Genomic DNA, 26,137 nt, shown 5'->3' on the forward strand with positions numbered 1-26,137 from the left:
TGAAGAGTTTATTGCACAAATTTAAATTGACTTAGTTGACAAGCTGTTTGGCCTAGTGGGTAGTGACCCTGCCTATGAAGCCGATGGTCCCGGGTTCAAATCCTGATAGTGCATTTGTTCATGTGATGAGCATGGATATTCGTTCCGGAGTCATGGATGTCTTCTATGTATTTATACATATGTATATAATATGTATATCGTTGTCTAAGTACCCACAACACAAGCCTTATTGAGCTTTCCGTGGGACTTAGTCAATTTGTGTAATACTGTCCTATAATAGTTTATTTATTTATTTATTGCGATGGATAGATAACATCCACCATGATCTTCTACGTCATTTCTTTTTAATTACTTTATTATTGTGCAGATTAAGAAAAGGTTGGTACGTGGCGTATAAACAAAATTGCTGCAACGGCTAATGCTTCCACGTCCATCTTGCAAAACGAATAGATCACAACTAAATGTCGCCATCGTGTAGTGGCGTTTCAACCATCGCATGGCCATCTCGCTGGGCCAGCACTGGGCCAGCGCTGGGCCATCGTGAAGAGGAGCCATTATATTCGGTCCTATGTTCACTATTAATAACAATCAACTTACGTAAACTTGCGCGGGGGCCAGCGTGAAGCCGACGCAGAGCCCGTCAATGAAGCGAGCGACGAGGACGAGCTCGAAAGACGGCGCGAAGCCGAGCAGCAGCCAGCCGGCGACCCACAGCGGCGCGGCCATCTGCAGCGTGCGCTTGCGGCCTGCATGCTGCATGATCACGCCCGACATCATGCTGCCCACGAACGCGCCGAGCGGGGGAATGGCTCCTATATACAAGTTGATTATTATGGGATAAGTCATACAGATTTAAAACATATATGGGATAAGTCTTAGAGGTTAAGTTTTGGAGGAGGTTTGGTTCGATCGATGATTCGAATCGAAGTTTCATTTTAAATGTCGAGATAAAAAAACCTCGATTTCTGAAATTTTTCGCAGGATTTACTACTAAAATTTTCAAAACTGAAAAGGGGTATTTCCTCATTGAACGTCAGGATCTTGTGAATCAATTGAAATTGTGTTAGCGTTTTGATGTAAAACAAAATGCTAACACAAGCATTTATTTTATTTCATTATAAAAAAAATACACTAAAAATCAATGCAATAATACAAGGTTTAAGGTATAAATAGTTTGTTATAGTGAAGTACCGAAAATAAATTAGTTTATAAGTATACTTTTTTCAAATAACTATGCATTTGCTCGTCATTCGTATGCCCCGTACGGACGCTATTCTTATCACATAATATAGGACTGCAGACATCCTAAAACCGTATCGTACCCAATTTAGAGCTAGCAAGCACTTTTTAAAGTATTGAAAGCGTTGTATTTTTACCTGACCGCTGCACGCTGAGAGGAACTTGTATCTATAAGACCGTTATATCGCAAACGGTTGTGTAAATTCTATTGAAGAAACATGACCTAAAAACACCAAAACAGTAAAGCAACCTACAAAAGAACACGTAAACTGTCCTACGCAAACAATAAAAACAACCCGTGCTAATTACGGCCGGATGTTTAAAAATATCTTTTCGAGCCATATACAGCCTCATCCACGGAAGTTGTAGGAGTCGCCCTTGTCCAATATGATAGGCCTTATTCAGCTTAGAAGACTGAAAGTGACAATCCATTTCCGACCACAGCTGCACCACTGCTCCGACACTACTGCAGCAGCCTGAACGCGACGGTATTATTGTCAATTTCCATAGTAAAATGAATGACGATGCCGACTGCTCGTAATATTGTGATTTTAACTTATTTCTGACCGCAGCTGCTCCAACACTACTGCAGCGGCATCAACGCGTCATCAACCTTTCAATATCTGTTTTTCTATTAACATTGCGTAGCTGCCTTCGACTGACTCTGAATCTTGTAGAAAGGCAAACTGGTCTTCATTTTCGTGTACCATGTAGCATTATCGTCACTTACTTCTTATCGTAAAAAATACGTAAAGTAATTTTATTTATACGTCAGACAGTGACATTATTCATATCATAACTCATTGACATTCACATTCACATTGACACACAACTAATGAACGCTGCCGCCGCAAACAGCAGCAGTCGCCGCCGCTGCAGTAATGTCGCACCAGTAATTTCGCAACGGTAGTGCAGCTGAAGTTGGAAATGGATTGTCACCTTTATGCTAATAGCATAGTCGCTATGTCACTTATGGTTATATGGGTTATCTAAGTTACCTAATGCGGTGACCCGGTAACGTCTTTTTGAACGGAAAAGGAGGACACAGAATATAACTAGGTGCAAAAAAACTGTACCTATACATATAATAAGTGCGAAAATCATTGCTCAATGCACATAACATATTTTTACGCTTATTTGCAAAATTACCCGTCAATGGGTTGCTTTGCAAGTTGGTATAGTTAAAGTAGAAAATTACAATCTTGACACGTGTTAAGCCAAAATTAATTAATTATGATTTAATTATATAAAGCCACTTTGATCGTACTTTCTTATAATTTATTGAACGCTTTGGTTGTAGGTATATTTTGTTATCAACGCTAACCAACAAAATAAATATTCTGACCCAAAACATTAATGTGAAAATGGGCTAACTTCTATTAAATTAGGCACACAAGTTAGTGGTAGGTACCTATCTGAAAGGATGCGAAGTTTGGCACTATTTAATTAAGTTGCCGCTGTGTATTTTCAGTTTTGTTGAGCATTTTCAGCCCTCACTTGACCAGCCCTAGTTAAACTTTAGTTATCATAATATTGATTGGACTGTCTACCGTAAATAGGTACTTTTTTCTGAGAAATTTGGGTATTTTCAAGGCAATATTCGAACGAGCGAGCGAAGCGAAGAGTTCTTATATTCAACTTGAAACACACGGCTGACTAGAAGCACGTCCGGGCATTTTGGAAAGGATAGTTTGATGTTTGATGGACAGTAACTTAAGTAAATTTGTTCTAATTTAAATGAAATTGGGTAAACGCGTACTTGAAGGCATTATATTTTAGTCATTAAATTATGAGCAGGCTCGATCAAGGAGATATGGAGCTAGAAGAGCCTAGAAGGCCAAAAAACTATTTGTGAGGGGTCTTGCTATTCTGGTCATCTCATTTGCAAAAAAGTATGGTCGAGTTTGGTATCAAATGAAAGTGTTTTTTAATTTACGTTTTTAAAATAATTAGCAAGATAAAAACGAAATAAAATAAACATAATGTAGGTATTTGACAAAAAGATTACGGCTTACCACAGATACAGTTTATTTTAATCACTATAATGACTTAAATTGCTTAAATTTATCAGTAAAGGGCCCCACAGACCTTGCAATAAATCGCACGCGGTTTTCGATCCTTTGCCGACTAAGTAGGTGCATTAAATTGATCTTTTTGGCGAACCGCGAATTCTCTGTTCGGGGCGAACTAATTCTAATTAATAAATTGACTGAACTAGTGAGCTTTATAATTATTTTGTCCTATCACTCCTTCTCACTTCTCCACCGAAAGAGCCATGTAATGTAACAACCGTTAATTGTAAGATTAGATAAGATATATTTATTTCTAATTGGGAATTACATTTTTCTTAAAATACCGCAAAATCACAAAACGATGATCAAGTGTATACAGAAAATAATAATCCCACCAAAAATATTTTCATGTCAAATGTTGCAAAGACGACCATATAGCTTGCGCTGTCAAAAAGTTATCTCATCTAGAGCCACGCTTCTAACTCTACACGCACTAACTTTACAAACTCTACACCTTAGTCAAAATATGTGGTTTGGCCTTTGAAAATGTTGCAAAGACGACCATATAGCTCGCGCTGTCGAAAGTTATCAGATCTCATCTAGAGCCAAGCTTCTAACTCTACACGCACTAACTTTACAAACTCTACACCTTAGTCAAAATATGTGGTTTGGCCTTTGAAAATGTTGCAAAGACGACCATATAGCTCGCGCTGTCGAAAGTTATCAGATCTCATCTAGAGCCACGCTTCTAACTCTACACGCACTAACTTTACAAACTCTACACCTTAGTCAAAATATGTGGTTTGGCCTTTGAAAATGTTGCAAAGACGACCATATAGCTCGCGCTGTCAAAAGTTATCAGATCTCATCTAGAGCCACGCTTCTAACTCTACACGCACTAACTTTACAAACTCTACACCTTAGTCAAAATATGTAACTTGTCCTTTGAAAGAGAATGAGAAAATGAGGTTGTGATATAGTTTTCATATATGTATAACAAGTTTTTTGCAAAAATTTCATTTTTGGTACATGCTTTTGTCGCTGACTATACTTTTCTTACCACAGGAAACTAATATGATTTTAAAAACCCCCAAACACAATTAGGTTGCGTTGTTTCATCACAGAGTTCCTATGGCCATGGAATCACAAAACGGGATGCATATTCACTGCTCAGCAATTTAGAAAAAATAAGGGCAAACGATTGGTGGAAGTTCGTAAAAGGACAAGAACACTCGAAAGCTCTAATCAAAGGGTTCAACAGCAAAACTGCTAGGGAGCTTCTAGGGCTCAAAAGATACAAAGCCTGCGCGGTGACCAGAATTTTGACTGGACACTGTAAATTGAACAAACACATGTTTCAAATCGGAAAGAAACAAGACGCGACATGCAGGTTCTGCCATGAGTCAGAGGAGACTGCAATGCACATTCTCTGCTCCTGTGGACCACTAATGTCAAAAAGAAGTACCCACCTAGGGCGGCACGTATTGCAACCCTATGAGGTACAGAACATTACGGCCCAAAGAATCTGGAATTTCCTGGATTCAACGGGCATCAGTAATGAACTTTAAAGGGCTGTCACAATAGACCAATGCCTGGTCGACGTGGCATTCAAAGGCCCACAAACTACAATAATAATAAAATAGAGCCACGCTTCTAACTCTACACGCACTAACTTTACAAACTCTACACCTTTGTCAAAATATGTGGTTTGGCCTTTGAAAATGTTGCAAAGACGACCATATAGCTCGCGCTGTCAAAAGTTATCAGATCTCATCTAGAGCCAAGCTTCTAACTCTACACGCACTAACTTTACAAACTCTACACCTTAGTCAAAATATGTGGTTTGGCCTTTGAAAATGTTGCAAAGACGACCATATAGCTCGCGCTGTCGAAAGTTATCAGATCTCATCTAGAGCCACGCTTCTAACTCTACACGCACTAACTTTACAAACTCTACACCTTAGTCAAAATATGTGGTTTGGCCTTTGAAAATGTTGCAAAGACGACCATATAGCTCGCGCTGTCAAAAGTTATCAGATCTCATCTAGAGCCACGCTTCTAACTCTACACGCACTAACTTTACAAACTCTACACCTTAGTCAAAATATGTAGCTTGTCCTTTGAAAGAGAATGAGAAAATGAGGTTGTGATATAGTTTTCATATATGTATAACAAGTTTTTTGCAAAAATTTCATTTTTGGTACATGCTTTTGTCGCTGACTATACTTTTCTTACCACAGGAAACTAATATGATTTTAAAAACCCCCAAACACAATTAGGTTGCGTTGTTTCATCACAGAGTTCCTATGGCCATCTCATGTCTCCATCATCAAATCAGCTCTATGGTGCCATATTATTGCATTGTCACCCGACTTACTTTATGAGTATTAGAGCGTTTCACTTTTGTATGGAGAAATAAAAAGTGTGATATTTATCCTAACTTCGCATACCAATTGAGTCTCCCCACTCTAAAAACTTTAAATTTTCAAACAAATCGAATAACGTTTAAAGGTTGCACAAATTAAAAAGGTAGAAGGAGAACCCCATACATAGCGTGAAAATTAACTATGTTGTAAAATAACAAAACATAATGAACTGATACTAAAATCGAACGAAAAAACGGAATTTTTCGTCTAACATACGATAAAAGCACTTTTCCTTTGGAATCAGGTGGAAAAACTGAAAAATCTTATTTAGAACATTTATCGAGCAACCAAAATCCAAGTTTACTACTAATTTTAAAATGTGTAGAAGGTTCAGTATCACACTACTCTCCGCTTAAACCATTTTCTATCCTCTGATGTAGAATCGTTGGTTATTTGAGAAAATCTTTGTTGATGTTGTGCAACCTCTAAAAGTTGACCTTTTTTTTTTTGGTATTTATTAATGAAAACAAGAATTCGAGTGAAGTCAGATGAAAATCGAAATTCAGAAAAATTAAAACATACAAGTATGTATGCAAATTTTCAGCTCAATCGGAAATCGGAAAGTGGGTCAAATTTAGCTTCCGAGATTTGACCTACACATACATACATACTAACAGGGCAAGTTAAACCTGTTGAAGCACACTACCCAGTGGGGAACTAAGTAGGCACATTTTACTGTAACGACTGTCACGTTGTAATATGAAAAGGTATCTATAGTGTTCATGTTCATACCTATCCAGGATTTTTGTTCACTGGTCTGGATGAGATTGGGTTCAACAGCCTCGATGGACGGCAGAGCAGACGCGGAGTACCCTCTCACTAGGCCGATGATTAAAAATGCCAGCGAAGCGCCAAATGTCAGCCATAACTGTAATTAATACAAGCACAATAGTTTGAAATCACAAAACATTAAAAGCATAGGTACAACAAGAAACGAAAAAACACTCTAGAATTTATTATACCTATTCTTTCGACTACCTACTATGAATTTAATGAAATATTAAGCAAACAATATTCGTTGCACTTAGCGCGTGTGCGTGTGGTGAAGCAAATTTGCGAGCGAAACGGAACGTTATACTCCTACTCGTATATAGTTTACGTTTCTGTACCCCACCTACACCATCTACAGCATCACCATCACTACACCATCTAACGAAGCAAACAAAGCAAATACTTGTAAATTCGGAAATATTAGAGCTGTATTCTCAACTTTTTTACTTCAGCTTCAGTCCATTATGTTTATCTGAACCTAAAGGGTTTTCTATTTTTATTTGATTCAATCCTTTAAGTACCTACTTCACGGTTTCTGCGCTGGGTTTAATAGGTGTACCTTTGTATCAAATAGAATATGTATTATCACTACGTTATATGTACGTATATTTGTTAAGGAAATAAATCCGTAATTTTTGACATAAAATTTCTATTCCATTATTTTTTAACCAACCATAAAATAGGAGCTGATTGGACTTTTTTATGTTTGGTATCTAAGAACTCGGTACCTAGAATTAACCAACCACCAACCCAAGATAAGTCTGCAACGATTTTGACAACACACGCAGTACAAGTGTTATTTATACGTCATAATTTCATAGAAGTTCCATGGTTAAAATAACACTTGCTTTACGTGAGCTATCAAAATCGATGCAGACTTGTCTTGGTCTGACTCTATTTATTTTATGATTGCAAATAAATTACCTACTTGAGTGTTGTCATTGGTAAACGCGTTCACTCCTAATCATGATGTAAGTAGGTATATTAATATTGAAATATGCAAAATAATGACTAGTGACTGTCACGAGATGAACTGCTGCAAACACGATAAGATATTAAGGAAATGCATTCGATTTAACAAAAAGCTTATAAAAAAAACACGAAGGAAGTAATTAATATACATTGCAGTGATTGAGCACTTATCATCAGGCTTCGCAGTAGCAAGACTAAAGTGAGCTATGGAGTCGTTGTGAACTTTAAAATTAAAGTCATACTCATACTCATCCTCATTAATTTAATTCATAAAATAAATAATAACTATAAAAAATACACCACTCTTCATTGACGAATAACAAATAAAATAATATGCAGGTACTACAATAAATCCATAGAACACGTAGCTATATAATGAGTTTGAGTAAGTAAAATATTGGAGCGATGAGACTGCAATATAGGTAATATTGATTATATTTTTATAATTATATATATGTAAACAGTATTAGATACAAGTAGGCAGAATATTTTAAAACGATCCAGACGAACTTTATCAATGAGGATAAGTATGAGTATGACTTACATTTTAACATCCACTCCATAGCTCACTTTAGTCTTACCATGCTAAAAATACTCCGAAGCCTATGAAGCCGAAGATATGATAATACAGAGATTATTATTCAAATTCAGATATTACTTGAACTCCTACTCATTGTAAATTATCTTTTCAAACAGATGATACAGAGCACGGAACCGATTTTTTCTTAAACCCCAACATAACCCAATATTTCTTTCAATATTATGCTCGCTTGACGCCTAAGTATTCATACGGTCAGATTATGTTTTTTTGAAAAACAAGTTATATCCAAATTGAAACTAATGCAGTATGGTACTTTACGCACTCTACCGTCCCCTCCCCCTGACGCGACTGCAACTTGTATGGGAACTGCATGCCGACTGCACTCCAACTGCAACGTCGACGTGCAGTTCCCATACAAGTTGCAGTCCGTCTGTACCGGCCCTTACAGCTAGATGAACTAGAATATAACATAGTACTGAAAGAAATTGTATAGTGAGAATGAGAACCACTTTGTTTAACGGCAAAATTTTGTGGAAGTTCATTTAGCTATAAAATAAAAATGGTGCATCATATCAAAAAAATTTATTAAGGAATATTTCTCTCATTGACACTTTTTTCCTAACTCTAGGGTTGCGTCCGAGGGAGGGGAGGGGACGCTACCGTGAGTCAAGCACCATACCCAAAGGTATCATACTACATTCGTTTCAAGCTGCGTATAATTTGTTTATCTTCCTCATACATTACAGCATTACTTAACCGAATCATATATACGAGTATAATCCTCGATGTCGTATCCGACAACGGCGACCTTTATAAATTCCTCTGATGAGCACGTATATGGCTAAGTGTAAGTAGGTAGGTCGGTGTAAGGGCTGGAGTTTCCATACTACGGGAAGTCTCGGAACTCGCTGGAGCCATGCCAAGCTGAGGTGGAGTTGACTTGCCTAGAACATTCTCCTCGGCGCTAGACCTCACCGCTACCGGACCCTAGTCAGGCCAGTGTTACCTAATCTCAGTGCGCTCATCTACCCAGTGCTATGAGGTATTAACAATGTAGTTAATTATTTAAGTAACTTGAGGTTCATTGACCCGCGATCCTACCCTAGCATGACCTAGTGTTAGACGTAGGATTGAATCATGTATTTAGGTAAAAACATCGTATTAACATATTTTCCCATTAAAAATGAAATAATAAATCAAAGAACGTAATAATACCGTAAAAACCAGTTCCGATCCTGAAGATGATGTAACTAATTTACTGGTTAATGTCATTGACCTTTAGTAGTTTATTCATAAGTAGGTAATATTTGGCAGGTACCTACTTTAATGAGCTCTAGCACATTTAATGAGCTCTAGCCTTCTTTGTTCAAACTGAAGTTCATGTTTTTTTTTAATTACACGTTGAACATACCCATATCGTGGGCCTCGGCTTAAAGTTTAAAGTGAGCGAAATAGCTCAGAAAACTATCTTGTTTTTCAGGTTCTTACTGTCTAGGATTAAAATGTATACTAAATAAGTAAATATTGTTGTATATTTTATATTAAATAAAGAAATAATGAGTTCTTCGGAACTTATGTACGAAATATCATTTGATATTTACCACTAGCTTTTCGGTAAAGGAAAACATCGTGAGGAAACCTGCATACATCTGCGAAGAAATTCAAAGGTGTATGTGAAGTCTCCAATCCGCATTGGGCTAGCGTGGGGACTATAGCCCGAGCCCTCTCGCGCATGAGAGGAGGCCTGTGCCCAGCAGTGGGACGTATATAGGCTGAATTATTATTATTATTATAAAATAAAAAGATACCTATATCGGAACCGCAAATGTCTCGTACAAAATGTTATATTTCAAATGCAATTAATTTTTGTTCGGATTTTGCTTCCGCTGGTAAAGACCAATTCTGAAAGACAAATATGATAACTTGTTACTTGAAACAGAAACTTAAGAGTATTTTGCAGCAGAAAAATAAATACCACCAAAAAAAATTTCATATAAAATGTTGCCAAGACGAAACCATTAGGCTCGCACTGTAAAAAAAGTTTGCCCGTTAGTCAAAATATGTGGCTTGGCCGCTTGGTTACATGAATCTATAACAAAAAAGTAATGAATAGTGAAGAAATGTTTCACCTTACAGTACGTATACCTGTGAGGGTACCGAAACGGCCAAGCCACATATTTTGACTAACGTGTAAAGTTTGTAAAGTTTTTCATAGTGCGAGCCTAATGGTTGCATCTTGGCAACATTTTTCATGAAAATGTTTCTTTTTGTACGTTGCTTATGACAATCTTCCATTCCCTCATTTAAATGGTGGGGGTGATTTACCAAAAATCCTGAAACACGTATTTTATTATTTATAACAAGGAGTCCCTATATAAAATTTTCAGACCTTTGCGGAAGTCTCATACAAACTTTCATCCCCTAGTTTAAGGGGTTGGGGGGTAAAAATTCCAAGTTTTAGAATTATTTGTAGTGTGTGTACTAATACTAGCTTACATATCAAACTCCAGCTTTCTACGACTTCAGGAAGTACCCTAAGAGTTTGTGAGAGTGACTGAGTGTGTCAGTGACGAAATCGGGGTATTTTAGATATTAATAAAATCTAAAGTATAAGAGCTATGTAATTAAAACTTTCTATGTTTAATAAGTCCACTATTGACATCGTATCCCGTTTTTCCGTAATTTTGTTTATCTGGTTTAATCCAAACCCAAGTTATGAGGGTTCAAAATACGATGAAGTGCTTCGAGAAAAGGTAGGTAGTGTGCCCTTGCGCTTCACTTGACTCGTCTTGGCGGGGCCAATGCCGTGCCCCCAGATTAGATACTGTCCTTATGATTGATCTTGAAAAAGCTTTCGACACTGTAGACCTAAACGCTCTCGGAGAAATTTTACTGAGCGGAACCAACAGAGCTTGCCCAACAGGTCAAAGCGGCTATGAACGAATCAACTTGCATAAAATAGTTTGGTCGACAAACAAGGTGGATTAAAAGAGGCAAAGGTGTCAAACAGGGGTGACCTCTTTCACCCAGGCTATTTACTATGCTAATGGATGACGTATTTTTAACCCTTGACGATAAGCTTACCTTCGTGAGCCTTCATCAGGACGAAGAAAAACAATTACCGGTCAAACTAGCATTCGCATATGACGTAATCGTTGTTTCTAATTGTATACAACAACCGGACACCATTTACGCCAAGGACAAATCCCTATTCGAAACGGTAGGCCTCCAGAGTAAATAAAACTAAAACTAAATTATTAACACGAGACCCATTGAATACGGATCAAGGTCTGGGAACCTTTGTCACACTTAGTAACGCATCAATTTCCTCTGTTTTAAGGTTTTGTGTTACTACACATGCGGAGCCGGGGTGGGTGGCTAGTTAAAGCTATAAAATTGAAGTACCGGTGGACTTGGTCACTTTTTCTTTAGGTACTGTATGATATGCCCCTACTTGGTAAACTTTTAAATAAGTATATTTGTTTCGTTATATAAGTATGTGTTACTTGGACTACCAGTGTAGTTACAAGTATTATCAGATTATCACCAATTACATTATTTTTCTAATTCGATTAAATATGTTCACTTATATTCGACATGTTTATAAAATATATTCAGTAGGTACCAAGGTCATTCTAAATACACTTCCTAAAATAACTTTACCTGTTCATACATAAGTATATATGAACTCTTACACGTGCTAAGAAATCGGAATCAGCGCAGACTACCTCTAATACTGACAAAAAAACGGGAGGCCACGCCATTCAATAGTAGAAAGACAAAAACAAGAGTAGGCACTACCTACACCACCTAACCATAATAAAAAAAGTGCGGAACACAAAGTACTTATCTTAAATGTTAGCGTGAGTGATGATCTACCTATGGCTCAATTTTCAAATGAGCATTTTTCTATCCTGAGACTGTAATTCCATATACCTTTACCTTAAGTATATATCGTTTGTGATAAAATCTAATATCAAACCCTAAATACGGCGAAATCTACTACTATTTCGCATGTCCCATGTGCGGTTTGGCTCGGCAAAAAAATCATAAGTTTGGATGTAGGTAACGTATTATCAAATACTTGTTACCTTTATCTGTGCCTTTATGTAGATAATCATTTAGAGAATCGATCTACTTGTTTTTTTTTAATACCACGTCGGTGGCACACAAGCATACGGCCCGCCTATGGACGCCTCCGTCCGGACGCCCCCCGTAACTCCAGAGGTGTTACATGCGCGTTGCCGACCCTTTAAAAACCTGTACACTCCCTTTTTGAAGAACCCCATACAGTATACCCTCGGGAAAACCTCGGCAGGGAGCTCATTTCACAGCCAGAGCATCCGCGGGAGGAAGTTCCTCTTAAACCGCACAGTGCGCGACCATTTAGGCTCAACGGTATGAGGATGAACACTCTGAAGACGGCGAGCGGTGCGGTGATAGAAAGTGGCCGTTGGCATCATGTCAAACAATTCTTCAGAGCACAGCCCATTGTAAAAGCGGCAGAACACACACAAGGAGGCAAAGTCTCTCCTTAGATTTAAAGGTTCAATGCCGCTTGTAAAAAAAATAATGCGTTATTAAAACCAGGAAAACCTTTTTGTGGTTGTGTCGCACGACACTGTTTTGTTATGACTCAAGGATAGGTACCTCGCTAAATCTGGTTTGTCTATTGATCTACCATTACATTTTAATTAACGATACAATAGTACATTACTTAGGCTTCGATCTCCATCGGTAGTGAACGCAATGACAGTATTTTTGATCGTTGAACAGTTAATTTTCTTGAACGACGCGACGTATTTTGGTACTAGCACAATCGGAATAGAACAAAGTACAAACCTCGAAATCTCTAGGACAGTCTTAAAATTTGGTATGTATGTTAATTGAAGGCCCCTTATTCATGACCACAACATTTGACATTTGGGGACCTCGAGGAATCGCAGGCATCATAGAAAATTACCATCCTGGAGAATTTCGCGATTTACTCAAAATCTACGTTCTCTATTAAATATGGTGTAAGACAATGATCTTATAATGACAATGCGTTAAAGGCAGCCCATATACAAACAACATATACACATATTTAACTCTTAACACAAATCATAAGCATCAAGTCACATTAAATATTTAAAAAAAAAAACAAAGTTGTGCTATTTGCAGCAAAATTCCAAGAGAAAAAATCGCCGGCCTTTTGATGAATGAGTGCCAAGTTCTTTGCAAAATCCAAATATGTATTTATAGGAAAAAAATAACATAATGAACAAGTATTAAACTCTATTTCTTTGCTTTATTGGATACCTATAACAATTGCTGTTATTTAAAAAAAATGTGAGATCTTAAAGTAGGTTAGATTTGACTTGGCCAGTTTTTATTAGAATTAAAATTTTATTTAAAACCGATTTTTTATCACTTTTAAGGCAGTTTACTGAAACAATAATCGACTTATAATTAATTAACTCATAATTAATAGAACTTTTAATTAATTATTGATTAAAGCACTCTCTATTTATACTGTTTTTATTACTATTAAACGCTAACCAAATTTTGGTAGTAACTACTGTAGTTTGGTAGTAACTAGTGGTAACTACTGGGAAAAAAAAACTCAGTAAAGGTGGGATTTACCACCAAAACGAGTTGGTAGTATCTACTGGGATTTTTGCACTCATTCAGATCTCCATTCTTTTTGTGGTGAAGCCCACAGCCAAGCATAATTTTTGTATTGTACTTGGCTCTCGTTTTTAGGGTTCCGTACCCAAAGGGTCAAACGGGACCCTATTACTGAGACTCCGCTGTCCGTCCGTCCATCTGTCACCAGGCTGTATCTCATGAACCGTGATAGTTAGCGAGTTGAAATTTCTACAGATTATGTATTTCTGTTGCCGCTATAACAACAAATACTAAAAACAGATTAAAATAAATATTTCTTTCCAATCTCGAGGTTCTCATCCAATCACCGAAGTTAAGCAACATCGGACGGGGTCAGTACTTGGATGGGTGACCGTTTTTATAGATAATGGTACGGAACCCTTCCTGTGCGAGTCCGACTCGCACTTGGCCGGTTTTTTACATTTAGGTTTTTGGTGGGATATCATTACTTTTGTAAAGAAAACTAGGCAGGTATTGCGATTTAATGTTTTTTCTTGCGTTTCCGCTAATAATACATATATTGGGATAGTTTGAAATATCTGCTTGTAACAGTTCCAACGCTACAATTTAAAAAAAAATGGTATGGGGACCCCCCCCTATCTTTTAACTTTTTTTTTTTTTTTTTCCTACGCGGTACACACAATTACCGAGCTGGATTCCAAATTTTATCCTTCTAGGTCATTTGGAAGTAGGTTAGAACATACAGTACATATAGTACCTATGTCAGTCAGTCCGTCAGTGCTAAAATTTACGACTTTTTGACCTTCATATCTTTATAACCGTTTGAGCTAGCTTCATGAAATTTAGGCTTCTAGATGTCCTTATGGATTTAATTAAACACACGTAGTTTTATGTGTTTACGTTAAAGAGGTTTTGAGTTATAGAAGGGTCAAAAGTGGCACCAAGTGGTTCGTGTAATCGTCGTGGTCGGCGCTGGCTTGCCAGTTCCTTTGCTTGAACTTGGCTTGACACGCTGCCGCGTGTCTAGAACACTCGGCGCTGGCTAGCCAGTTCCTTTGCTTGAACTTGGCTTGACACGCTGCCGCGTGTCTAGAACACTCGGCGCTGGCTAGCCAGTTCCTTTGCTTGAACTTGGCTTGACACGCTGCCGCGTGTCTAGAACACTCGGCGCTGGCTAGCCAGTTCCTTTGCTTGAACTTGGCTTGACACGCTGCCGCGTGTTTAGATATGTTGTGTTCCTGTTAGAAATTTCAAAAGTCTGACAGGCCAATTTGAACGTACACTAACATCAGAATAATATTTAAATCTTGTACGCCAATTCTTGGGATTAGTTGCCAAGTGCCGTGAGCCCATGAGCCGTGGCACAACGCCGAGACAATGCGAGGAAGATGATGATGATGTTATTTAGTTATCGTGCATCTCGCCCGAGCCAATTTATGTACGGACGTACGAGAGAAATGCGTGATAAATGAATGACATTAGTTAGATGTACATACGTTCGAATTGGCGTGTGTGAGTGTGTCCGACTACAAAGTGGACAACGGAAGTCATTCAGTGTTATTACAGCCTGAGTAAACAAATCTCAATTTCACAACAACCTGCCATGATTCCTACCTACCTACCTATTGTCCCGGAGCGGGCGTGTCCGATAACACATTAGGTACTTAAAGAACCAATATTAGTCAATACTTAGCTGATTAAAAATTTCAGTTTCGATTACTTGGACTGATCGGCAAATATTTAAACTCAAATGTCATCGGAATTCTCCGAGTTACCTACGATTCTAGTCGATTCCTACTACGTGGACTTGGATAGGTATACATTTTCGCAAAGTTCGGTTAAAACTTCTTCTAAATAGGTTTTTATCTTTTTATGGAGTGAGCACTCTATGTTTATATGTATATGTATATGATTTTGTGAATATGTATAATTGATGTAGTATTTATTTATAGAATAATTATGTTTTTAGGGTTCCGTAGCCAAATGGCAAAAAACGGAACCCTTATAGATTCGTCATGTCCGTCTGTCTGTCCGATTATGTCACAGCCACTTTTTTATTTCATATATAAAAATGGTTCCGTAGCCAAAATGGCAAAAACGAAACCCTTACACATAGTTTCATCACGACCGTTCGACGATACTGATTTTTGATTTAGTTAGGTAATCATTTTTGGAATAATCGTTCGGAAAACCCAAAATAATGTGTGTAAGGTGTTCCAACTGCCCAATATCTTGGTTTAATTTTATTTGCGTCTCACATTTAGCTTAATAGAGAGTGAGACGCAATGCACATTGGACCAAGATATTGGATGGATATAATACCACCTTAAGGAACCTTCCATTATGGCATTATGCGTGGCCCGACACGCACTTGATCGGTTTTTGTTTAAGTCGTTATGATTTTTCATATGCTGGACAGCGTTTTTATAACACTTTGTAGCTGAAAGTAGTTTCTATGAGGAAACGTAACACATTATGCGATCTAACAAGTGCAAGGAAGAGTAGTATAATAATGACCGATGTTATTCGTGGGAGGTCAAACTCAATGCCGGATTGAATCGTTCAAGATGTCGTGGCGCAATTCTACAACAATTTTATAACAACTCATATCCAACCTACGCGTGCACTTATGGAAAGATTTGTAGTTGACAACAGTCACATGCACTCGATTGTACCCGGCGAAAAGTTTAACTTTTAAATTACATTAGATATCAATATATACAGTGTGTGTTTTGATATAACTGCAAACTTAAACTAGACGTAGGTTTTAGTGCAATAAAACGATTCTCAATTTTTTTTTAGTCTTAACTACCAGAGCATAATTAAGTTTTGATTTTTTTTCAAGCGGCAATGTACTTAGAACATCACTCACTTGTGACAGTTGTGATGTCGCGCGAGAGACACTTCCAAAGTGAAAAAAATTGTGTCCCCCCCCCCCCTGTAACTTCTAAAATAACAGAATGAAATATCTAAAAAAAATATATTATATACATTACCACGCAAACTTCCACCGAAAATTGGTTTGAACGAGATCTAGTAAGTAGTTTTTTTTTAATACATCATAAAATTAAAAAATTAAAAATTCATCACACTCATGCGTGTGGGGTATCTATGGATAGGTCTTCAAAAATGATATTTAGGTTCCTAATATAATTTTTTTCTAAACTGAATAGTTTGCGAGAGAGAGTGAAAAAATGTGTGTGTGTGTGTCCCCCCCCCCCCCCCTGTAACTTCTAAAATAACAGAATGAAAAATCTAAAGAAATATATGATATACATTACCATGCAAACTTCCACCGAAAATTGGTTTGAACGAGATCTAGTAAGTAGTTTTTTTTAATACGTCATAAATGGTACGGAACCCTTCATGGGCGAGTCCGACTCGCACTTGGCCGCTTTTTTGTTTTAGTTAAATGATTAGTTGTTTTTATTTTTGACATGTTGTAAAGAATGTGTAAGAAAAAAACCTTTAAAAAATGTCAACGTATTTTTGGGCCAATCTGTATTCATGACGGATTAAGTATCTGACGAATTAACGGATTCTAGAGGTAATAATGACAATACAATAGACTCTATTGAATAGAGGATCCAATTGTAATGTCACATTCATAAAATAAGACCGTTAACATTCCAACCATATATCTCCGGAATGTACCTTCGTATTTTCCAGTCCGCTAACACATTCTGGGACATCCCCTTTGCACACATTAATTATCTTTTAACGAACAAGCGTCATTCTAGATCTGTTCTATAAACAATATGACTAAAGCCCCATTTAGACTGTTCAAGAATTTGCATGCAATGTTCAAAACGCTGCTAACTACAAAGTACAGTCCCCATCAAATATATCGGAGCGACCGAGGTGCTCAAAAATATCTGAACACGCACTCTAAAGCCATCACAATAGAGGCGTGTTCAGATATTTGTCAGCGCCTTGGTCGCTCCGATATATCTGATGGCGACTGTACAGTCAAGTGTAAAAATATGTATCGAAAGAATCGTCTCATAAATATGGTACTACGCTCTTATTACACTGGGATAAGATGCTATAGGACATATTTTTGAGTAAGATGTGTACACCCATATTTTTAACTTGACTGTACAAAGAAATCAGTCGATCGACCAAATACTGCAATGTAACGAACAATGTTCTTGACCCGTCGAAATAGGACTTATGACTAGAAAGGCACAAAGGTGACCACGGACTTACAAAAGGTAGAGTAACTTACCGACATATACATCTAAACCTTTAGATGAAAATCAGTGACCTTTAAAACTACCGACCGCTCCTGGGAAATACCACTAATCAAGCGAGCTGGCAACAATGAAATTAAAGTTTCCAATCCCTAATATTTCAGGCAATTTTAGTTTAGGCGTACACGGCTCTATTACCTTATGTTAATTTCGTCCGGTATCAAGTTAGTAACGCCCTACAGAACACAGCGTCAAGTTTGTTTCGCAAAATATTATGAACTGTAATAATGGATATTATGTATGTTGATGAACTCTATCTAAATAGGATAAATAACACTCCGTTTAAGAATATTTTCAAAATAATTTCAGAAATACAAGTTTCTCAGAAGAAAAAACATTATAAATAACATAACATTTAATAGTTTGCTCCAGAATTTGAAATCATATACTCGTAATTCTTAACGAAACACAACTACCAGTCAATATCGACCTTATTGCCTGGACATTAAGGAATTGTACTTATACCAATTCTTGGCCGTATCGATAGTATCGAAAATTTTATCTTTGACTGGTTTGGTCCAGCAAAATACCAGCTTCAGGCGCTCGAGTCAGTCGAGAGGAGAGCCAAGAGAATCATTAATGATGACGATCTGACGAATGCTCGACTCCAAAGTCTGGAGCATCGTCGCAAGGTTGCCAGCCTAACGATCTTTTACAGAATACATTTCGGAGAGTGTGCCGAGGAACTGCACAACCTTATTCCTCCGTCCCCATTTCACCATCGGACTACCAGACAATCGGCACTCCGGCATCGCTTCATGGTAGGTATTCCACAAATACGCACGAAGCGTTTTGCTTCAACATTCCTTATGCGAACTGCCAAGGAGTAGAATGCCCTTCTCGAGTTTGTGTTTCCGCACGAGTACAATCTGGGTCTCTTCAAGGCTAGGGTAAATAGGTATCTCATAGGTAAGCGTGCTCCACCGTAGACCGCATCATCACTTACCATCAGGTGAGATCGTGGTCAAACGCCTGCCTATCCTTCTTAAAAAAATAAAAAAACTAAAGTGCTAGTGCCATCTATTCCATCCCATCATCATGGCGATGGTGACAAAGTATCAACACATACTTGTTGTCTAATCTGCTGATATACGACTTCTTAACTTATTATTTAGTGCAATTTTAGTTTGAGGATTTCTTTCTCGATTATCATCCGAAATATTAATATGATAGCAACTAAATTTTTATAACCTACCACAAATATTTGCAAGATAACAGGGCTTCATTATAAAATAATATTCTAAACCTGGTATAAGGTAACTATAAACATGTTGTCGATTTAGGGCACATTGAAATTTTTATAATGCTGACACGAAAAAAATCCCGAGTTAAGATTATAAAAACGCACAACAAATAACTTTCATAGGGCCAGTATTCCTAAAGAACATATCACACACAAATAAATGTTACGTCAAAGATTATTAAGGAGTTAGATTCTTAAACAATAAACCTTTTCTTTCACTGCGTTATCCCTAAATGTCAATTAGGTACAGTACTTTCAGTATTGTCCACGTATTTGCCTCGGCGATCGATGGTTTCCCTTATGGTTCAGTGGTTAAGTTTTTTTCTTAACCCATTAAGGCCCATTGTATCCACTTGGGCATACTTGGGTTACGGCGTTTGAGTCGACTTTCTACTGTAACTCTACCTAACAGCATTAGAAAAATGGTGGGTTCCCTAAAGTGGGTTTAGATACTAATGGGTTGAAACATTTCAGAACATATTTACTTTAAAATGACAAATACTGAGCAAGAATATGTTGATACATTTCAATTTCCTTTAATTTAAAACTATCTGTTCGCATGATAAATATACGACTATACGTTAAAGAAAAGTCAAGTAGCCGTACCACGAGTTGACACTTGACGTTTTCGTTAGCGACTGCATAAACTCGATCGCAGTCCATCTCGCTCGCACTGATTATTGGTGGAGTTCACGCAGACATTATCGTAAATGTCAAACGGAAACTCGTGGTAGCCGTGCGGCTGGGAAAACGTTGATAGTTTCATCAAGCTTACTTACCTATTCAATAGCTTGTTTTGTAACCAATATGCGTATGAAAAACGTTTTTATATTTACGAATACGAATTATGAATGTGAATACGAATATGACATAATTTGATAAAAACGATAACAAAACCTCGTGATCATCTTCATCAGCTTCATCTAGGAATCTATACCCAAACACTTTATCTGGCTTGTTGAGATTGTCAATCACATCAAGTCTAGGTTTACATTATCGGTGACCGATCGTTGGTGGAATTCAAGATATAATAGATTACTTATTAACGCCGCTGCTGATGGTTCATAGACACGTAAAAAAACAAAAGTTTTTCTATCTACGGCGCGCCTGCTTACCATCAGGCGGGCCGTATGCTTGTTTGCCACCGACGTACTATAAAAAAACTCTACTTCTTCTAATTGTCCCTACTTTTCCGCAAATGAAGACATTAACTGTGTTTAACCCGGACGAAACATATGAAAGTAGAAATTTGTATATTTGTTGACTTAATACTCGTATAACCTATAGAATCGGACCATGGCATTTGCTAAGACAAAGTGCAGGAATGTGTTAGTAAACGTCAAATTTATATGAAAACATTTATGATGACTCTGCCACACTTTGTTCTCTCAAAGTTGGTGCAAAATTAACTTACACAGACTCTATTTCCGGAATCAGCAGTCAGCCTTTATAGAAAGTACTACGAGCTTAGATAAGATTCAGGTGCTGATAATTGCCTTACGAAATTCATAATCCTATCCTTCTACCCGATAATAAAAAACAGATCAGATAAAAAAGAGATACTTAAAAAAGAACAGAAAAAAATCTATTCGGATATAATTCGAGCTCAACTTAATGGCTTAGGTATATACAAATGAAGTAAAAGTCAAATTCCTGGATTTGATTTAGTGGAGTCGGCAACGCGCATGTAACTCGTCTGAAGTTGCAGGCGTATTTAGGCTACGGAAACTGCTTACCATCAGGCGGGCCGTATGCTTGTTTGTCACCGACGTAGTAAAAATTATAAAAAAAATTGAACTGTGTATTACCTAATGTTATAAAACTTGAGTGCCCGACAAGCATGTTCTAATAATATATCATTTAACAATGCTATCGTTCTTCGCCGAAGATAAGAGATAGCCTGGGACCTTCTTGAGCTAATGGGTGTCCTTATATGATCTTATAAGTACTAGGACTAATAAAGAGCAGTAACATAACCTTAAAACATTCACTACCAGCGACCCGCTAGTCAGTTTCTCTGTTCTTAGGCGCTTTTCGCAACATATGGGTTTTCCCGTGATTTTTTTTATTCTATTTAAAAAAATCACGAACATGTGTCTAAACCACACTATAAAAATTTGTAACAATTTATACACCAAAAGCCAAAAATATGAATATCGCTTTTAAAAATGCGCGACTTTATTTTTGAGAGAACTCAGTGATTACTTTTTTTCTTTTTGAAACATTTCACTCACACTTACGTTCAGCGAGAGTGAGAGAAGAACATGAATCTACGGGGTCTATAGGGGATATTTCACTTGTGATTTAGAATTCCGTATTTTTTATTTTACCACCAATTTTTACCATAGTGACTGACATCTGACCTACTCAAGAGAGTAAACTGGACTTTATTGGAATAATTACAATTTCTCGCTATGTTTTCTTTAGTTATCTTCAACATATATACATACATATGACACAGGTATTTCTTACCTACTAGGAAGACCCGACCTTGTTGTCATATGTGTACTCAAAATTTATGAATAAATCATTTTCATTTTCATTTCATTTTATTTTCATCTCCAACCTATCACTTTGTAATAATACCTACCGCGTATTATGGCGTTTAGACCAATTAAAGAAGTTACAGACAATAAGTTAATTTTTTCCTTTTTGTAAAGTTTGGTCTAATACTCGCTAATTAGCTTGCGAGTAGAATTTGTGACAAGATGAAATTTTCATTTGTAATTGTAATTGATAGACACTAAGCAATTGGTGAAAATACAGTGGTCTTTTCCAGTGATATTTGATTGCAAGCGGAAAATATACCCAATTACCCGTACCTTAAGAAAACTAAACGACCTACTGATAGTGATAACCGACCGCTGCTAAATATAAAATGCGAAATACTGATTAAGTATAGTGATTGTGTTTTACTCGGAAAGGGGTTGGTCACGGTTTGGTATTTACGCTATAACGCACTATTAACATGCATAGGTAACCATTGTTGACTTTAAATTGCTCAAATTTTAGGAACGATAACGGACAAAACGTGAAGTTGCTGTGAACATAATTATCATAATTATGTTATTTTAGCCCACTCTTATTTTTTTAACATAAACGTAACTTAAAGTCTAAAAACTACATGTATACTATACCTAATATTAAATAAATTAAATTGTCATATTATATTTTACCTGTTTTAAAAAGGCTGTTGATATTTTAATCATGTTGTCACTGGCACAAACAAAACCGAGCAATCACAGCTTCACTGACATTCATTGACACTCGCGATGCTTACTATGTACTAAGTGTATATTGTTATGGAGGTGGAGGACCGGCAGCTCCTCACCACAGGCGCGGACTGCGACGCATCGGAGTCTCACCACCTGTTTTGATGGCCGGTGCTCTTGAAATCAGCTTCCATCTGCGTCAGCAGCGGTCATGTGAGATGAGGATTGCCACAGACGATGCAGATTATTCGCGTGTGAATGACCGCACATGTTCAGTACCTAGCACTTACGCGGAAAATAAACAAATTGATCTGGCTGTAGGTAATAATTAGAACGGAAGTGGAATTCGCCTTTTTATACAAACATAGCCCCCATTTTTCTTTCCGGATAAGTAAGTAAATATTATCTTCCAAACTTATAATGAAATGTTGACATGACTAAACTTACTTCAAATTAGGTCCGGAAATACTACATATCAGGTGCGATGGGTAAAGATGATATGTAAAGGAATTTCATACAGCATTACACACCTAGGCCTGTAACGAACCATAAAAAAACCTATAAGCAAAATTCTGCCATTATGTTTTTTTTTTCTTTTGTATGTTTGTTTAATATTATTTCAGGGTTTCCTAAAGAGGAACGAAAATTTGATTATTTTTGCGCTACGACGCACCGTTTAGGAGATACACCCCTATAAGGTTTTTTTTTCAGTCATGCTGAAATCTTTATAGGGATGTATCTCCTAAACCGTGCGTCCTAGCGCCAAAATAATCACATTTTTGTTCCCCTTCATTACCCCACTCACTGAATAACCTATCACATTAGGGCATGAAACAATCATCATCATCATCATTCTATTTTTTTTTTCATTGCAAGTTTGAGAAAAGCACTATACAAATCTCGCCGAGAAACGGGGTTGCCGGCCACGTATCCCTATCCGACCTCGCTTCGCGTTCTCTATAGTAATGTACCATTATTGCTCCAATAACAACACATTTTACATTTTGACACAGTTTGATGTATATCAACCACATCTATGATTTAGCACCGTCTTTTGATTTTTTCTAATTTTCAATGTATATAAGAGATCATTTGTATGGACTTTATTTTCCGCTCCTTTTTCTTGTAATAATCAAAAAAGACAAACGAACCCATAGCTATGTGTAGTATTCTTTATATAAATATTCGCGCCTGAACTAACATGTTCACTCTTTTGACTCACTCTGCTTCTATCTGATCGGTTTACACAGTAACATGTAACTGCTAAGTTTATACAAAATAAAATATATATGTGTTTGAAGTGATGAGTATTAATTAATTACCATCCTCCTACGGCACCCGAATATATAATAAATTGGTGACGAGGAAACCGGACTGTTAAGAAAATAGTTTACGAAAAGTGCGTGTTAAAGTCTTTGTTAAGATATTTACAGCCATATTGAATTTCTCGGATTGCAAAAAAAATACTTGTAAACCTCCCAAGTAGACCTAACTAATACTATGTAGAAAAGAATGAAATGAAAATTAAAAAAAACTTATAGTAACGTAAGTATGTTTATTTGGTATACAAGATAGTAATAGAGTATTAGGTGTAAGTACTTGCAGCTCCTAATCTCGTTGGAATTCTTCTTCTTTTTATTTATTTATGTTCAGGAGAACCACCAGCTTTAAACTTACAATAGGACAACAAGATTAACAGAGAGAGCCAATTACAGGAACTCACAAGTAATTATTACAATAGTATATAAAAAAAATGCTAACACTGACGCACACACACATGCGTACAAAGTGAGAAAAAAAAACAAAAACACAATTGAAAATGAAAATACTTCATTTTCAATTGTGTTTTTGTTTGTCTGTGTCTCACGCCACTTGTAATCGGAATCTCCTCAGAGAGTTCGTTTTCATGATGAACCTGCGCTTTCATGCCAACGTGGAATTGGCAAATGAGGTTTACAAACTTCTTTGGGTATCCAGATTTTCGAAGGACAAGCCACAGGGACCCTTGGGGGACGCCGCTTGGGACCGTTACCCATCCAGATATATAGATATTGACCACGACAGCCTGTTATTGATATAAGAGGAAAACCACCTCAGTAGATCCCCATGTATTCCGGGGTCATGTAGGGCGGGTAGCTCATCTCAGGGCCTAGATTTTTTTGCACTTTAATTTACTATTTTTGATTGACTAAGCTTTGCAGCACAGATAGGGAATATTAGGGATGTCCCTGGATCTATCCCCTGAATTGTCACTTATTGTATTTTTTTTGTTGTTGTTGTTGATTAATCAAGCAAGCGCGACGTAGGGCTAAGCGTATTCGTTTCAGTTTTTTTGCCTTAACTTTTTTTCATCGGTTAAAGCTCAAGAGTTTGTTAGAGCTCCATCACGCTCACCGCGTTGCCAGGTTGAAACATCAGGAAACAAAAGTCACAAAAAATAATAACTAAATTCCTTTCATCTTTATTTTAGAGGGATTTTTGTAACTTCACTCGTCATATTTTTTTTCAAACTTAGCGATTTTATCATCGACCCCGAAATAATACTTACAAATAATATACAGTTCAAACGAAGCTGGAGGCGATCACTAGTATTAGAGAAAATTATATAAACTTAAATTTATTGATATACCTATTATGAATATTATGAACTGTCAATAAATTATGCCCGCTAGAATACGAGGTCTGGTTATCGAGGTAATCGACAATTTCTAAATCATAATAACAAATTTGACTCATCCTTGATGTAACAACATTAACTAAGAGTGTTAGTTGCTTAATAATCTATTTGATTTATTCTCTCTTTTTCTCTAGTTATTCTGACATGACATTTAAATTAAGTACATCGAATAATAACCCATTTCATTTTATTGTAAAAACGATTATAATATTTTATCTACACACATACTTATTATAAACTTTCTATGATATATTCACTAACCAAAATTACAGGGCATCGTTGCTCTCTTGGCAGAACTCGCGGATATGTGGTGGCGTCACCGAAACATTTTTATCGCTCATTTTACACGAAACTTTTGCTATAGTTTGTAACTGTACGTAATTAGGCATTAGAACACTCGTGTGATCTTATTAAGAAACTCACTTCGTTCGTTTCTTAAACCCACACTCGTGTATTTTAATGCCTTTTATTTTGTAGCTGTCACATAAACTACTATTAAACATTACATAACTGCTTGCTTGCTTCTTAATACAAGTATATTCATTACTTAAAAAGAGGCATCGGCACAGATGTAAAAAGTTTACTTATAAGTTACGAAATAAATATTTTTCATTTTTCATTTTCATAACTGTACTGTCTTACAAATCTTACGACATTCGGAAGACTGCGGGTCACTTCTGGATGAGATTGGCTCGGGACCGGGATAAGTGGCGTACTAGAAGAGAGGCCTATGCTCAGCAGTGGGCGATAAAAGGCTGATGATGATGATGATGATGATGATGAACTGCTTGCTTGCTTCTTAATACAAGTATATTCATTACTTAAAAAGAGGCATCGGCACAGATGTAAAAAGTTTACTTATAAGTTACGAAATAAATATTTTTCATTTTTCATTTTCATAACTGTACTGTCTTACAAATCTTACAATCGTCAATATTATCGATATCGATTCAAAATGCACCCATCAAACCGGAGTAGGAGAGAGTGGGTCAAGGGTAACAGTGGATCTTTTGCAATAACTTTACTAATATTACTTGTACAGGGGTAAGTGCTCACGACGTTACAGCTTTTACGCCCCTCTGTTTGCCTAACTACTTAGATACTATCTCACCTTCAGAACTAAAATTCGCAGTGATGCACATCGGCTACCAAGTAGCTGTAAAACTATTATTTACATGATT

The 26,137-nt window shown here is 36.9% G+C and overlaps 1 protein-coding gene across 1 annotated transcript in view; it reads right to left on the reverse strand.

Moving 5' to 3' along the window:
* LOC133534850 (facilitated trehalose transporter Tret1-like) overlaps positions 1-22,947 on the reverse strand; it is a 36,442-nt gene extending 13,495 nt beyond the window's left edge. The window contains exons 1-3 of the mRNA XM_061874145.1: positions 22,244-22,947; positions 6,410-6,545; positions 598-812 (exon numbers count right to left, since the gene is read on the reverse strand). Coding sequence (XP_061730129.1) covers positions 598-812; positions 6,410-6,545; positions 22,244-22,276 — 384 coding nt within the window. The 5' untranslated portion in view covers positions 22,277-22,947. The remainder of the gene's footprint in view (positions 1-597; positions 813-6,409; positions 6,546-22,243) is intronic.
* Between the last annotated feature and the right edge of the window lie 3,190 nt (positions 22,948-26,137).

Source organism: Cydia pomonella, chromosome 2 (assembly GCF_033807575.1).
Source record: "Cydia pomonella isolate Wapato2018A chromosome 2, ilCydPomo1, whole genome shotgun sequence".
In the NCBI taxonomy this organism is placed as follows: domain Eukaryota; kingdom Metazoa; phylum Arthropoda; class Insecta; order Lepidoptera; family Tortricidae; genus Cydia; species Cydia pomonella.